The sequence below is a fragment of the Choloepus didactylus genome, chromosome 12, assembly GCF_015220235.1.
Source record: "Choloepus didactylus isolate mChoDid1 chromosome 12, mChoDid1.pri, whole genome shotgun sequence".
NCBI classification, from domain to species: Eukaryota; Metazoa; Chordata; class Mammalia; order Pilosa; family Megalonychidae; genus Choloepus; species Choloepus didactylus.
Genome location: NC_051318.1, coordinates 93,698,477 through 93,710,940, shown reverse-complemented (window position 1 = coordinate 93,710,940; position 12,464 = coordinate 93,698,477). Strand labels below are relative to the sequence as shown.

The following is a 12,464-nucleotide window of genomic DNA, read 5'->3' as shown; positions in this document are numbered from 1 at the left end:
GACAGACATCACACCAGGATCTTGCATCAGAGGAGGGTCACATAATATAACGTCCATGGCAGACAATACTAAATTCCACAAAATACCTGAGACCAAAAAATCAAAATCAAATAAAATGAAACAGAAAGAAAGAGAGACGATAAAAAGGAGTCTGGAGGCCTGGCCGCGGGGGACTCGCCGGAGCGGCGCTGGAGAGGTTCTGGGGGGCGCGCGTCCGGGGGGCTCCCGCCTCACATCTCGGCGTCGGCCGCGTGCGCCTTGGCGGCCGTGATGGCGATGCCGATGGCGAGGCTGCCGTTGTCGGAGAAGAGCTGGGCCAGCGAGGTGTTGAGGACCAGGCAGTCCCCGTCGGTGAGGACCGCGTCCACGCACTCGAGCACCGAGCGGGGCGTGGCCTCCCATTTGAGCCGCCGGTGGTTCCTGCTGAGCTCCAGGCGGTAGGTGAAGCAGTCGGCCTGGGTGGGGGTCCCGATCAGCATCATGGTGGCGAAGAACTGCGGGTGCCCCGCCTGCCTCTCCTGCTTCCTGAGCACCAGCAGGAAGTGGTGGCCGAGGCAGGAGTGCAGGACGATCCAGTCGGCGGGCGCGGGCAGGTGCATGTCGGTGGCCAGGAAGACGATCTCGGCTCCCTGCAGGATGTCGACCCGGTGGGTCTGCCGCAGGTGGGGCACCACCACCTCCAGGTGGCCCTCCCACTGGCAGGAGAAGAGCGGGCACCGGCAGGGCGTCACCTCCTGGCGGTGGAGGTGCAGGGGGTGGGCGTGGAGGCGGCGGGGGGGGTGGTGGCGGCGCGGGTGGCGGGGGTGGTGGCCGAGATGATGGTGGGGGTGGAAGCTCGCTTGCTCGGGCGTGCTCTGCGCCGTGGCGCGCCGGGGGGACACATACTGAAAGGGAGAGAGGAGAGAGTTAGCGGGGAACAGGGCCAGACCCGCTTCCCTGGCCGGGGCGCCCCCTGGTGTTAAAAGCCGGGAGCAGCCAGCTCCCCAGCGCAGGGCGAGAGAGTTCTGATTCTTAAAGTGGGGGACAGGTTGGGCGCCCTGGGGGGCTTGAGATTCTGAGAACTCAGTCCAAGGAAACGCGGCATTTATGCCTTTTTGATTCCTTAATAAGACACTCAAGCAAACAGGCAATCTGCCATTAATGAGGTAAGTTGAATTATGTACCCCAACAAACAAGCCCTTCCTCTTAATCCACCTTCCTGTGGGTGTGAACCTGTAATAAATAGGACTTTTTGAAGATGTTATTTTTAGTGGAGGTGTGGTGAACTGAACCAAGGTGGGCTTTAATTCATCTTACTGGAAATCTTATAAAAAGAACCTGGAAATCATGGAAGCCAGAAAGGAGAGGAAATCTCCATGTGACTGGGGCAGACATGAGCCAAAGAACCTCATGGATTGCAGGAGGCTGGCACCAGAATGCTCCCAATCCCAGGAGGACACAAGCCTTCCAGCCTCCAAAACTGTGAGGTGAGAAATTCTGTGATTAAGCCCAAACCAGTTTGTGGGATTTGTCATAGCAGCTCCATCCAGAGAAGGCAATTAACATGCATCAAGACGGGAAAATCCCATTTTTGTTGTTGTTGTTGCTTTTATGATACTGTTGACTTTTTTGCACAGGCAATGGAGGCCAGTGGGTTTTTTTTTTTTTTTTTTTAATTCCTATTTTATCATTATTATTTTAGAACAAATTGCAGTTGTCCTTCTGGCATTGGGCAGTCTTGGTGCCCATCTCTTGGGTGTGAGGGCATCTGGAGGGCATGTCGGCAGCTGCACACAGCTGGGTGGACGGAGGGACCACTCCACCCCACCCCATCCCACCCTGGGACTCCTGAGATGTTACCACCAGCATCCTTCTCCCCTGTTTCAGGCTCCCTGCTCCCAAGGAGCTTCCCAGGGGCTCTCCACCAGTGGGAATCTCCCAAACTTTGGTCCTCAGGGTAGGGCTCCCATAAAAGCCCTTAAAAACCCCAGGTGCAGGGATAGGGACCTTCTCATCAGGTGTCCATAAACATATATGGAGCATCTGCCATGGGCAGGCATAGCAGGCGCTAGGTACGGATACAGATGTGACCAAAACAGACACTGCATCTCCCGGGGTGGGCCATACAGACGTGAATCCACATGTAATTAATGACATCTTTCACAAGGGACCCCCTGTGACAAGAGGACTATCATTCATATTTTTCTGTTGAAGACACAGTGTTCTGTAGTAACTTGCCTGAGGTGACAAAACTAGTAAGTGAGACTGGGATTTGTTATCTCACCTCCTTCCTCTGAACCCGGCAGCCTCTCCTTCCCCATGGTGACCCCATGTAAGTTCCCTCTCTGGTTCTTGGAGTGTTTCTTTTCTTTAATGAACCTGCTTACTATAGCCCGGGGGTAGGGGTGGCAGCTTGGGGTGGCAGCTTGGCGAGGTGCAGCAGGCACAAGGTCCTTGCCGGGCAGTGGGTTTCTGAGCTTCCCTCAGGTGGAGAGAGCCCTTTCTGCCCTAGGTCTCCAGACCTTTTCTGCATTTCAGGAGCCTTTGCACACACACCCCTTGCCCAGGGTACAAAAGATGACAGCAGGGTCTGTCTTTCACACTCACCACTGTTGCTGTTAGAGTTTCTACTCTCCCCAGCCTCACAGTGTGGCTAATGGCAGAGGCCTGACAAGCTTCCCTTTCTTTAGGGCCTGCAGGACACACATACAAATGCACATGTGAAAATGCACACATGCAAAGTGCACACAAATGCAAGTGCATGCAAATGCACATATGGAAACACACATGCAAAACAGACACACACAGACATACATATGCAATCATATACACACAGAGACACACATGCAAACACAGAAAAATACACACAGACACACCTGCAAACATGCAAATGCACGTGTGCAATGCACACAGCAAATACACACATGCAAGCACATGCAAAAGCACACACGCATGCAAACATGCATACAAATTTACACAAAGACATACATGTATGAACACATGCAAATACACAAACATATGCAAAACAGATACACACAAACACACATGCAAATGTATACAACACACACATGCAGACATACAGATGCAAACGTATACACACATTCAAACACACATGCAAATGCACACATGCAAACACAAAAACACACAAAGATACACATGCAAACATAAATACACAGAGACACATGCAAACACACAAATGCACACATACAAATGCACACAAGCAAACACACAAATGCAAGCACACATAAAAGCACACACAGAAACAAACATATGCAAGCATGCACACAGATTCACGCAAGCACACATACATGTACAAACACATGCAAGCACATACAAAACACAGATACATGGGAACATATATGCAAATGTATACACACAAACACACACATGCAAACACACAAATACAGAGACACATGCAAACACGGAAATGCACATGCATGCAAATGCACACACAGGCACACACAGATGCACACATACAAGTGCACCCCCAGACACAAATGCATGCCTCTGCATGCACACATGGTGTGTGGGGATGGTCCACCAGTGTTGGAGGAGGTGACCTGGGAGGCAGGCAGGGGGATCAGGCCAGCTCTGTGGGTGTGTTCGCCCCATTTCTCCTCCCTGCCTTATCCCAGTGTGGTCCAACCAATGTATGAGCTACAGCAGCTCTTCTGGTAGCCCCTCCCTGCCCCTGGATTGCAGCTACTGTGCAGCCTGCTGAGCCCTATCCTGTACCCCCACCAGGCCCACCTGCCACAAGGGGCACAGAATGTCTTCACTCATGGAAGGACAGGCTGTGTCCCATAGTCCTGCTAGGGATGGCTGAACTGCAGTTTAGGTTAAATGGGGGAAAGGGAACCAATGTTTACTTAACCTCTATTAATTATTAGGCACTGTGGAAAGAGGTATTTTCCCCATAATGATCTCATGTAATTTTTTTACAGAAAAGGTCAATTTCCTCACTTCTAAAAAACCAAATTAAATCTGGTTCAGTCCCTACCTGCCTTAGTTGCTGGGCTAGGGGGACTCCTCCCATCCCTTGGGGTCGCACAAGAAGCCCAGGGCTCACACACTTCACCGCTGGGCTTGATGGCCCCTCCCATGCCCCCCCCCCCCCCCCCCCCCCCCCCAGTCTGCAGACCCAGCAAATGGCCGTCCTCTGAGGCTGGGCTCTACAGGAACGTGGCCTCTTGTGGAAGACCCCAAACGCTGAGAACTGGCCCCTCTCATGTGGTCTTTCCAACAACCAGGAGAGGAACATATGATGCTTGTCTTGTAGATGACCAGATTGAGACCCAGAAAGGTTGAGACACTTGCCTGAGGTCACACAGCTCTTCAGGGGAGCAGCTGGGAATGGAGCCCAGCAGTGATGTAGATCCGAGACTGGCAAGGTCCCCGTGTTTATATGTCCACTTGATTAATGAGTTCAGTTTCCTCATCGGCAATGTATTTGCCTCAAAGGGTACAAAGGGGATCAAATGAAATAGTGCCTGGGAAATGGCTTTGATAGCTATAGTGAGTGTCACCCAGATGTGATTTCCATCTAAGAGTTCTGGCAGTCTTTGGCCTCCGTCCATGCCTGCCTGTCTCGGCCCTGCTTGGCTGACCTTCACACCCGGGCAGCATTTGGGGCTGAGCACAGGCCCCCATAAAAGCAGGGAGAAGCCCACTTGGCCTGGGGCCTCTTGTCCCAACAATGACCTGTGATGGCAGAACGTCTGGAAACTCACCTCTCAGAGATGACCACTGGGCTAGTTATTCTCCACATTTCCCTTCTCCTCCCTGCAGCTAATATCAGAGATGTGAAGTCAAGGTAGGGAAGGAGTGGGGAAAAAATACCTTGATCTCTCTTTCCTCCTGCCCTCCGATCTCCTTCTAGTGCCTCTCTCTGGCTGAACCCTTCCAGAAACCTGCCAGCCTGGGAGCCCAGGAGAGCCACTCAGCAGGGCTCAGCAAACTTTGGAAATGGTACTAGGTGAGGAGGAAGGGGATGAGGGAAAGTCCACCTGCAGGCAAATTCCTCAGTTCCCTGTTACATGATGCCTGTCCACTGGTGTCAGTTGGAGGGGCCTCCCAGGCTGAGCTTTGATGGTGTGGGAATGAGGTTGATAGATATGGTTGAGGGCCCACCATTCATTAAATGTATACATCGTCTGACATGTACAGGGGCTGGGAAGACAGATCAGAATAAGATCTTTGCTCTTGCCTCATAGCTTACTATGACTCTGTCGACTGTTCTAATACATGCAGAAATGCAGCACGGGCTTGGGGCTCCGAGTGTATGGTCAGGCGGCCATGCTAGTCAGCGTGACATGACATATTGCATGGGTGAGATGTGAAGGCTGAATTCATTGGGCTAACAAAACAGTTGAAGGGCTTGCCAGCAGAGAGAAAAGCAGGTTCAAAGGAACTGCACACGAAAGCACGTGGGATGTTGAAAAAATGACAAGAAGTTGCAGGTGGCTGTAGATAGAGAACATGGTGGGGATCAGGAAGGCAGTTGGGTCAAACCGTGAAGATCTTACAGGCCAGGCTGGAACGTTGAGATGTACCCTGTGCACAGCAGATGTTACCAGGACTTTTTAAGCAATGCATAAGAGGCTCCACTTCACACTCCAGGGAGCTGCCATGCTTTGCAAAGCCCTGTTGCAATGCAGACTGTTGTAAGTTGGCGTGCAGATGGGGTGAGCAAAAGAACCCAAACCATTGGACCTAAGCAAGGTTCATTCCGCCCAGATGCTCTGTTGTGTCCTTCTGGCTCTATCTTCCACTGGCCTTTTTTGGTTTTTAATTGCTGCCAGGTAACAAAGCATCAGAGTATAATCCAAGGAAAGGGAAGTGAATGGCTATGCAAATAGGGCAGGATGTTATACACTCTTCAAGACCTCAGCACTGGCTGCACCCTGAGGAGGTGCTACAAATAAACACAGCCTTTATTCCTCCTTTCTGCCTGCTGCTTCTTCTGATGCAAAATATGTTTCATTTAAACGATCCTTGGGGGAGTGAGGTCACAAAGCCGCTCCTGGCAGGGAGAATGGTTTTTTTTTTTAAATTGGCAAAATGCTAATCGTTTCGGAAAATGAATTCCCATCATGCCATCTAATACAGTAGATGTGTGGGTAATTACTTTCCTTCGCTAAACTGTTAATGCAACATTAGCGATTACACTAATTAAAACTAATGAAATCGTGCAGACTGATAAACCCCTCCGTCAGAAAGTGGGCACCTTCCTTCTATTGGCTGCATTTAACTTGCCATTTGGAAGAGAGATCTTGAATTAACCTTTAGAATAACGTGCAAAATTGGGTTTAGAGATGTAAGGCTTATAGACTGGGTATAATTCTTTCTCCGAGCATTAGCGAGGCCGTTTCCACTGAGGGTGTAATTGAATTTAAAAATGCCTTCCTTAATTTGATCAGCCACACTCCAGTGCTCGGCAACAGCTGTCCTTCCCCATCCTGGCCTCTGAAGGATCCTGCCTCTGAAAATATCACAGGACCCCTTCTCCAGTGACTGCCCTCTGGCCGGAAACTCACTTAGTGGATTGCTTTCCCCTCCGCTTACTTCCTGGAACGTTATTACCATGCGTCTGCATTTCGAGCGCAGGAGGATTTTGTGCCCAATTCTAAAGGATGGGCATTTGCTGTGAGTTTGCTGGTGACCTCGATTGTGAGTATCAGCTGACTGAGGTTTCCCAACCCGAGCCAAGCGGGAAAGGCAGGATGCCAGCGATGCATTGCACAGGGAAGCGCAGGTGTCCGAATATTGGGACAAGGTCAAGCCCTGAACCAAGCTGGGGGGCACACTTGTTAAGAAGGAAGCATAATTGCAACTGCTGCCGGGTGCTGTGCTGCAGTGTGTCCAAAATTCTCTCTGATTCTGGGAAGAATCGTCAAAGCTGAAGGCTGACTGTTCTCCATTCCATTTTCCTGGGATGTCTTGACTTTCCACATGTCTTCCACAAAACCTGGGTGTGACTTGCACATGCCAACAAAACCCAGGAAGACTCTGGAATGCTTCCACATGGTCAAGAAATGTGTTAAACTGAGGGAGAAAACAAGGATGAGGCTTATGTCACCTGGGATAGACCATCTTAAATAGAAAATCGATCTCATGTTCCTTTATCCCCAGGTGACATTTAGTTCTTAGTTTTTCTTGGATGGATGAGCTTTTCATGTAGTCAGCAGGATAATGTCTGCAGGTTTCTCTACAATAGTCTATCTAGTGTGGAGAATGTGAAATAAATGTGTATATTTTTAAGCTGTATTCAAGGGAATTCAATCAGGAATTCACACTTCATGGTGATCACCTAACATATTTTCCAGAAAGCCACACTCCGGAGAGAGTGACTATGTTTGCCCCAATTATTATCTGTACTTCTGATCCGCACCAGGCACTGCCAATTAACATTTCCACAGTGGGTTTTCATTGGCAAAATTAGTGGCTTGTTAATTGGCAAATAGATGCTGGAAATGGACTCTTACTGATGAAATTGTAGGTTTTCAAGCTATGAAAATTGGCTAAAATATTTCAGTGACTCCTCACTTTAGGGCTGACTCCTGAGCTTGTCCCCTAAATATCCTCCTCTCCAGCCACTGCATCAAGACTTCTGGTGGCCCCGAGGCCATCTGTAAGAGGAACAGAATCTTGCCTCTGAGATATCATTGCACTGGATTTGAGTAAATCCTCCATGTAAGATGGCATCAGAGAAGCTGAAAGGACAGAAAGCCGGGACTTCATCAAATGCAGGGACCTGGCTTATGTTTAATCAGTGCCTGTAAGCGTGGCCAAATTGGGTGGTGAGGTTGTGGGGGAGAAGTTCATTCTCCCTCATCTCAAACTTTTGTGGGGCTCCCATTATTAGCCAAAGATTTGGGCACGACAAATTTGCTTAAGTAGCTCCCTGTGCTCAGGAGGAAGTTGTCCACGATTCTTGGCTGAGGGTTCCGTGAGGCACTGAAGTATCTTCCTTCTAGGGGTGACTTTGGGAAATAGCATTTCAGATGAGAATAATGAACATTTACTCTCCATAGGCTTAGAGCTTTACACATTGATGGTCACCCTGTAGGGTAAATCCTTACTATTTAGAAATTTGGGATATATAATTACAAATACATAATTATATATAAATTATAACTATTATTTAATTTTACCAATTAGAAAACTGAGGCTTAGAGGGGAGGAAGGGGGAGCTGGGACTTGAACCTGGGAAGTAAGACTCCAGAGCACCTGTTCTCACTACCTCACAAGGGTTGAGCTTGAAGAGTTATCAGTAGTGCCTCTTTCATCCTGGTGACATCCCAACTGAAGATTATAACTGAAGTCACACTTTTGGGCAAAACACTTGGGTTTTCAGACTCAGTTTCATTGTATCTAAAGTAGGAAAGATAAAGCCCACTTAGGAAGAGCAATGGGGTAGTATAAGAGAAAGCACATTACAAACCAACGTAGGTGTGCACCACTGTTATTAATTTGATATACTTGAAAGAGCAGTGGCATCAGGTCAGGTGATCTGAGTTTGGGTTCCCATCTGCCACCAACCTTCTCCTCGTCACTTCTGACTCTCCTTTCCTCGGTTATATCGGTTATAAAATGAGGAGGTCACAGGAGGTAGTTTCTAAGTTTCTGTCAACATTCAATTCTATGATTCTTTTGATCCTGTGGTTTTATCTTACTCAAAATTAGGTTTTAGCTCAGCAAATAGAAACAATTCTGATATTTTGTTAGGGACTTTGAAAACACTTGATATAATTCTTGATGGACTATTTTAGTACCGTGCCTTTTCTGTTTTGAGATTTAAGTGGATGGAGACAATGCTGTATAAGCCATTCAGTGGGGTATTGGAGCCAGCTCACACCCGCTTACAAGACCTGATGGTGCACACTTCTTCCCTTTCCGTGTTAATTCACATCATGTGAGAAGCTCCTAATTGGCTGTCTTGGGAGTATTTACACCACAGAAATTGACAAACGCTACAAATCGAGCCCAGTTTTTTAACCATTGATAAGTACATCACTGGCCGTTTGCTACCCTTTAGGTAAATCCAGTGAGTCAGTTCCCCATTTTAAAAGTGCAACAAAGCCCCACATCTTGGTTGTGAAGTCATTCCTCTTGGTGGTTGTGTTGCTGTCTGTGGGTGACGGGATTTGGTGTGTGTTGGGGGGAAGGGGCTCTGCAGTGGATGATTTAATACCTCCAGCCATAGGAAGGAATTGATGATGGGACATTTGGGATCAGACAGATTATTTGGAAGGAGCGTTGGGGAAGAGGGAGAGAAAGGAAGAAGGCAGGAATCCAGGAGGGCAGGGATTGGAGGGAGAATTTTTCAAACCAGTGACTGGGGCAGTACAGATGGAATTCACTCATGGCCACGTCCTGCTTACAAACCAACTTCTCCTCTGTTCTGCACATAATTTAAATACTTTATTCACTGATGTCTGGTTAGTTCATCTCAATTAGTTAGGAATGTTGCTAAGGAGGCCAAGGTTAGGAAGTAATTTATGCATAAGTCAGTTATTTATTGTCTGTTCCAGAAATCCCCAAATTAAATATTTTCAATATTAAAAAAATGATGGAAATCATACATTTACTTACAACAGCCCACATAGAAGTTTCAGAACGTGAAGTTTCTTTACTGGTGATCAAAATTATATAAATTGAGCATGGAGATATCGGTCAGCACACATTGCAGAAGCCTTGAGTCTTGAGCTATGTATGTCATTGATGAATCAGGAAAGAGGGAATGAGATATTATTTTCAAAAGAATAAAATGACAACTTTGGAGGAAGAAACCTTTAAAAACCTAGGCCCCTGGGTGAGAAATGATGAAAGAGGTTGTGGGAGATTGAGTTATGCACCCAACAAGCACATGTTCTTAATCTTAACCCTTTTCCCTGTGGGTGGGAATTCACTGTAAATAGGACCATTTGAAGATGTTATTTAGTTTAAGTGTGGCCAACTGAATGAAGGTGGGTTTTAAACCATATTTCAGGAGGCCTTACAAAGAGAAGAAACTGGAAGCCAGAAGTCACAGGCAGCCGGCAGGAGGAGCCAACACCGGGAAGTGAGTGGAAACTAGAAGAGCAGATACAAGGAGAGAGAGAGACATAGCACACCATGTGATGGGAGGCAGAGATGAGCCCAGGGACCCAAGAACTGCAGCAAGCCAGCAACAGGACACTACAGACTGTGCGGAGAAAGCATTGCCTTGCTCATGCCTTGATTTTGGACATCTAGCCTTCCAAACTGTGAGCTAATAAATTCCTACTGTATCTGTGAGAGCAAACTGACAAGGGTCCCTACAGATGTCCATACAGATTTTGTTCCTATGGTCCCCAAAGTCTCCCATCCAAGCTGGTCCTCTTGTAAATACAGCCCCTGGCCATGTGAGGGGCTTGGAAGGAATTAGTGGATGACATGGTGATCTACAGGGTTGAGTTCCCTTGGCCCTTAGTTTCTAGATCCTAATCCTTGGCTGACCAGCATCAAGGGTGATTTATACATGAGGATTTTCCTGCCTGATGGAGACTTTTAGGACAGGAACCCAGTGTTCTTATGTCCCCACTGACAAGCACATTGGCTGGCATGCAGTAGGTGCTCAATAAATGTTTGCAGCATCAAGCGATTCATTAATAACAGCTTTACACAGGAGAATAACAATGGCTTTTGTCCTTCAAATTGCTCAGGAGTGTCTACATGGTCCCAACTGATGGTGTCTGTGTGGGACAAGAGCTTCTGGAGGATAAGGGAGCTACCTCCTTCTTTGACCTCTGACGTCAAGAGGTCATTTCAACTAGTTTGTGGGCATCTCTCCACAAATGGGTTAGGAGTCACTGAGGGCAGGGACTGTGTTTCATTTACCCAATGCCTGAAAAAATCAGCCCATTGTAGGGTCTGGTATTCAGTAGACTCCCAATAAATATTTGTTGCTTGAATTAAGGAATGATTCATCAACAGAACTCCATCATCTTCTATTGCAGGCTCTGACCCAAATGATATGTCAACATCCTAATCCCCAGTACCTGTGAATACAACCTTATTTGGAAAAAGGGTCTTTGCAGATGTGATTAAGTTAAGGATCTCGAGATGAGCTCATCCTGGCTTATCTGGGTGGGCCCTAAATCCAGTGACAAGTGTTCTTAGAAGAGAAAAGAAGAAGGAGATCTGAGACCCACAGAGGAGAAGTCTATGTGAAGATGGAGGCAGAGACGGGAGTAACACAGCTCAAAGAAAGCCTGGAACCACCAGAACCTGGAAAGAGGCAAGGAAGGAATTTCCTCTAGAGTGTTTGGAGAGAGCACAGCCCTGCCTGACACCTGGATTTCAGACCTCTGGCCTCCAGAACGATGAGGGAATAAATTTCTATGGTTTTAAGCCAAAAAGTTTATGGTGATTTGTTATAGCAGCCACAGGAAACTAATACACCATCCTTCTCAGGTGCTGTAGAAGCAGGTGTGTGTGTGTATGTGTGTGTGTCCCCATGAGTACACAGCTTTGAGCTCACCAGGAAGGTGTCCTGGGCCTGACAGTGATGGGACACAGAACTGAGACTTGACCTTGACAAGGATGGGCACTCACAGGTGCGATCATGGTAAGCAAAATAAAAGCTTCATGGGAGAAACTTCACCTGCCAGAGAAATTTGCTTTTGCTTTTTACAGAGATTATTAAAAGCCAAAGGCATATCCTTCATTGATAGCAAAGTGCTTCTCGTGATTGTTTGGGAAGGACGGGCTGCTGGAGCAACCCAAGAAATCTGTCCTCCTCCTAGACTGATCCTCCTCAGCAAGATCATTGAACTCACAAAGACTGTGCGCCCCCCAGTATCTTACTCATTTTCTATTAACAATCATCAGAAGGTAAATTCCAATCAATCAAAGATTACTGACTTTCTTTCAGCTATATCCCTCCCCATGAGATGATGTGCTGATGGGTGTGCCCATCCAGAACCTTCCACAGTCTGCCCTTCTATGCCATGCTCCAGATACCTGGAGTCCTGGAAGTCCCTACGCCAATGGCCCTGAGCTTGCTTCTGGGCCTGCACAGGTGATTTCTGGAATCCACATGAGGTGTGGCCAGGTGGTGTCTATTTCTGGAGGGTGTGGACAGAGCTTGGATGTGTGGGCTGGGGGGGCCGCTTCCTTTGAGTGAACCCTGTAAATGTTAGTGGCAGGCTGCAGTCAAGCCACACAAATCAGAGGAATGCTGCTCCATCTCCATTTATTCTCTGGCTCTGCTTTGCCTCTGTGAGGTTTTGAGCATGCTGACGGGTTTTATGACTCTTGTAGCTGAAAGTCTGTTTGTTCAAAGCAACTTTTTGAGTGTTCAGACTTACACCTCTACAAGTGGCAGGTGAAACCCAGGGCCTGTGTGTGCAGTTTGAAGCTTAACATTTAATTACCTGAAACCTATTAACTTTGAGTATCCCTGCAGGATGACTGAAGGACTCTGGGGATGACTTGAGGGGTGCAGGGTGCTGAGCATGCTG

At 47.7% G+C, this 12,464-nt stretch overlaps 1 protein-coding gene across 1 annotated transcript in view; it reads right to left on the bottom strand.

Moving 5' to 3' along the window:
* Window positions 1-214: 214 nt before the first annotated feature.
* SIAH3 (siah E3 ubiquitin protein ligase family member 3) overlaps window positions 215-12,464 on the bottom strand; it is a 73,946-nt gene continuing 61,696 nt past the window's right edge. Inside the window, exon 2 of the mRNA XM_037800292.1 lies at window positions 215-884. Coding sequence (XP_037656220.1) covers window positions 231-884 — 654 coding nt within the window. The 3' untranslated portion in view covers window positions 215-230. The remainder of the gene's footprint in view (window positions 885-12,464) is intronic.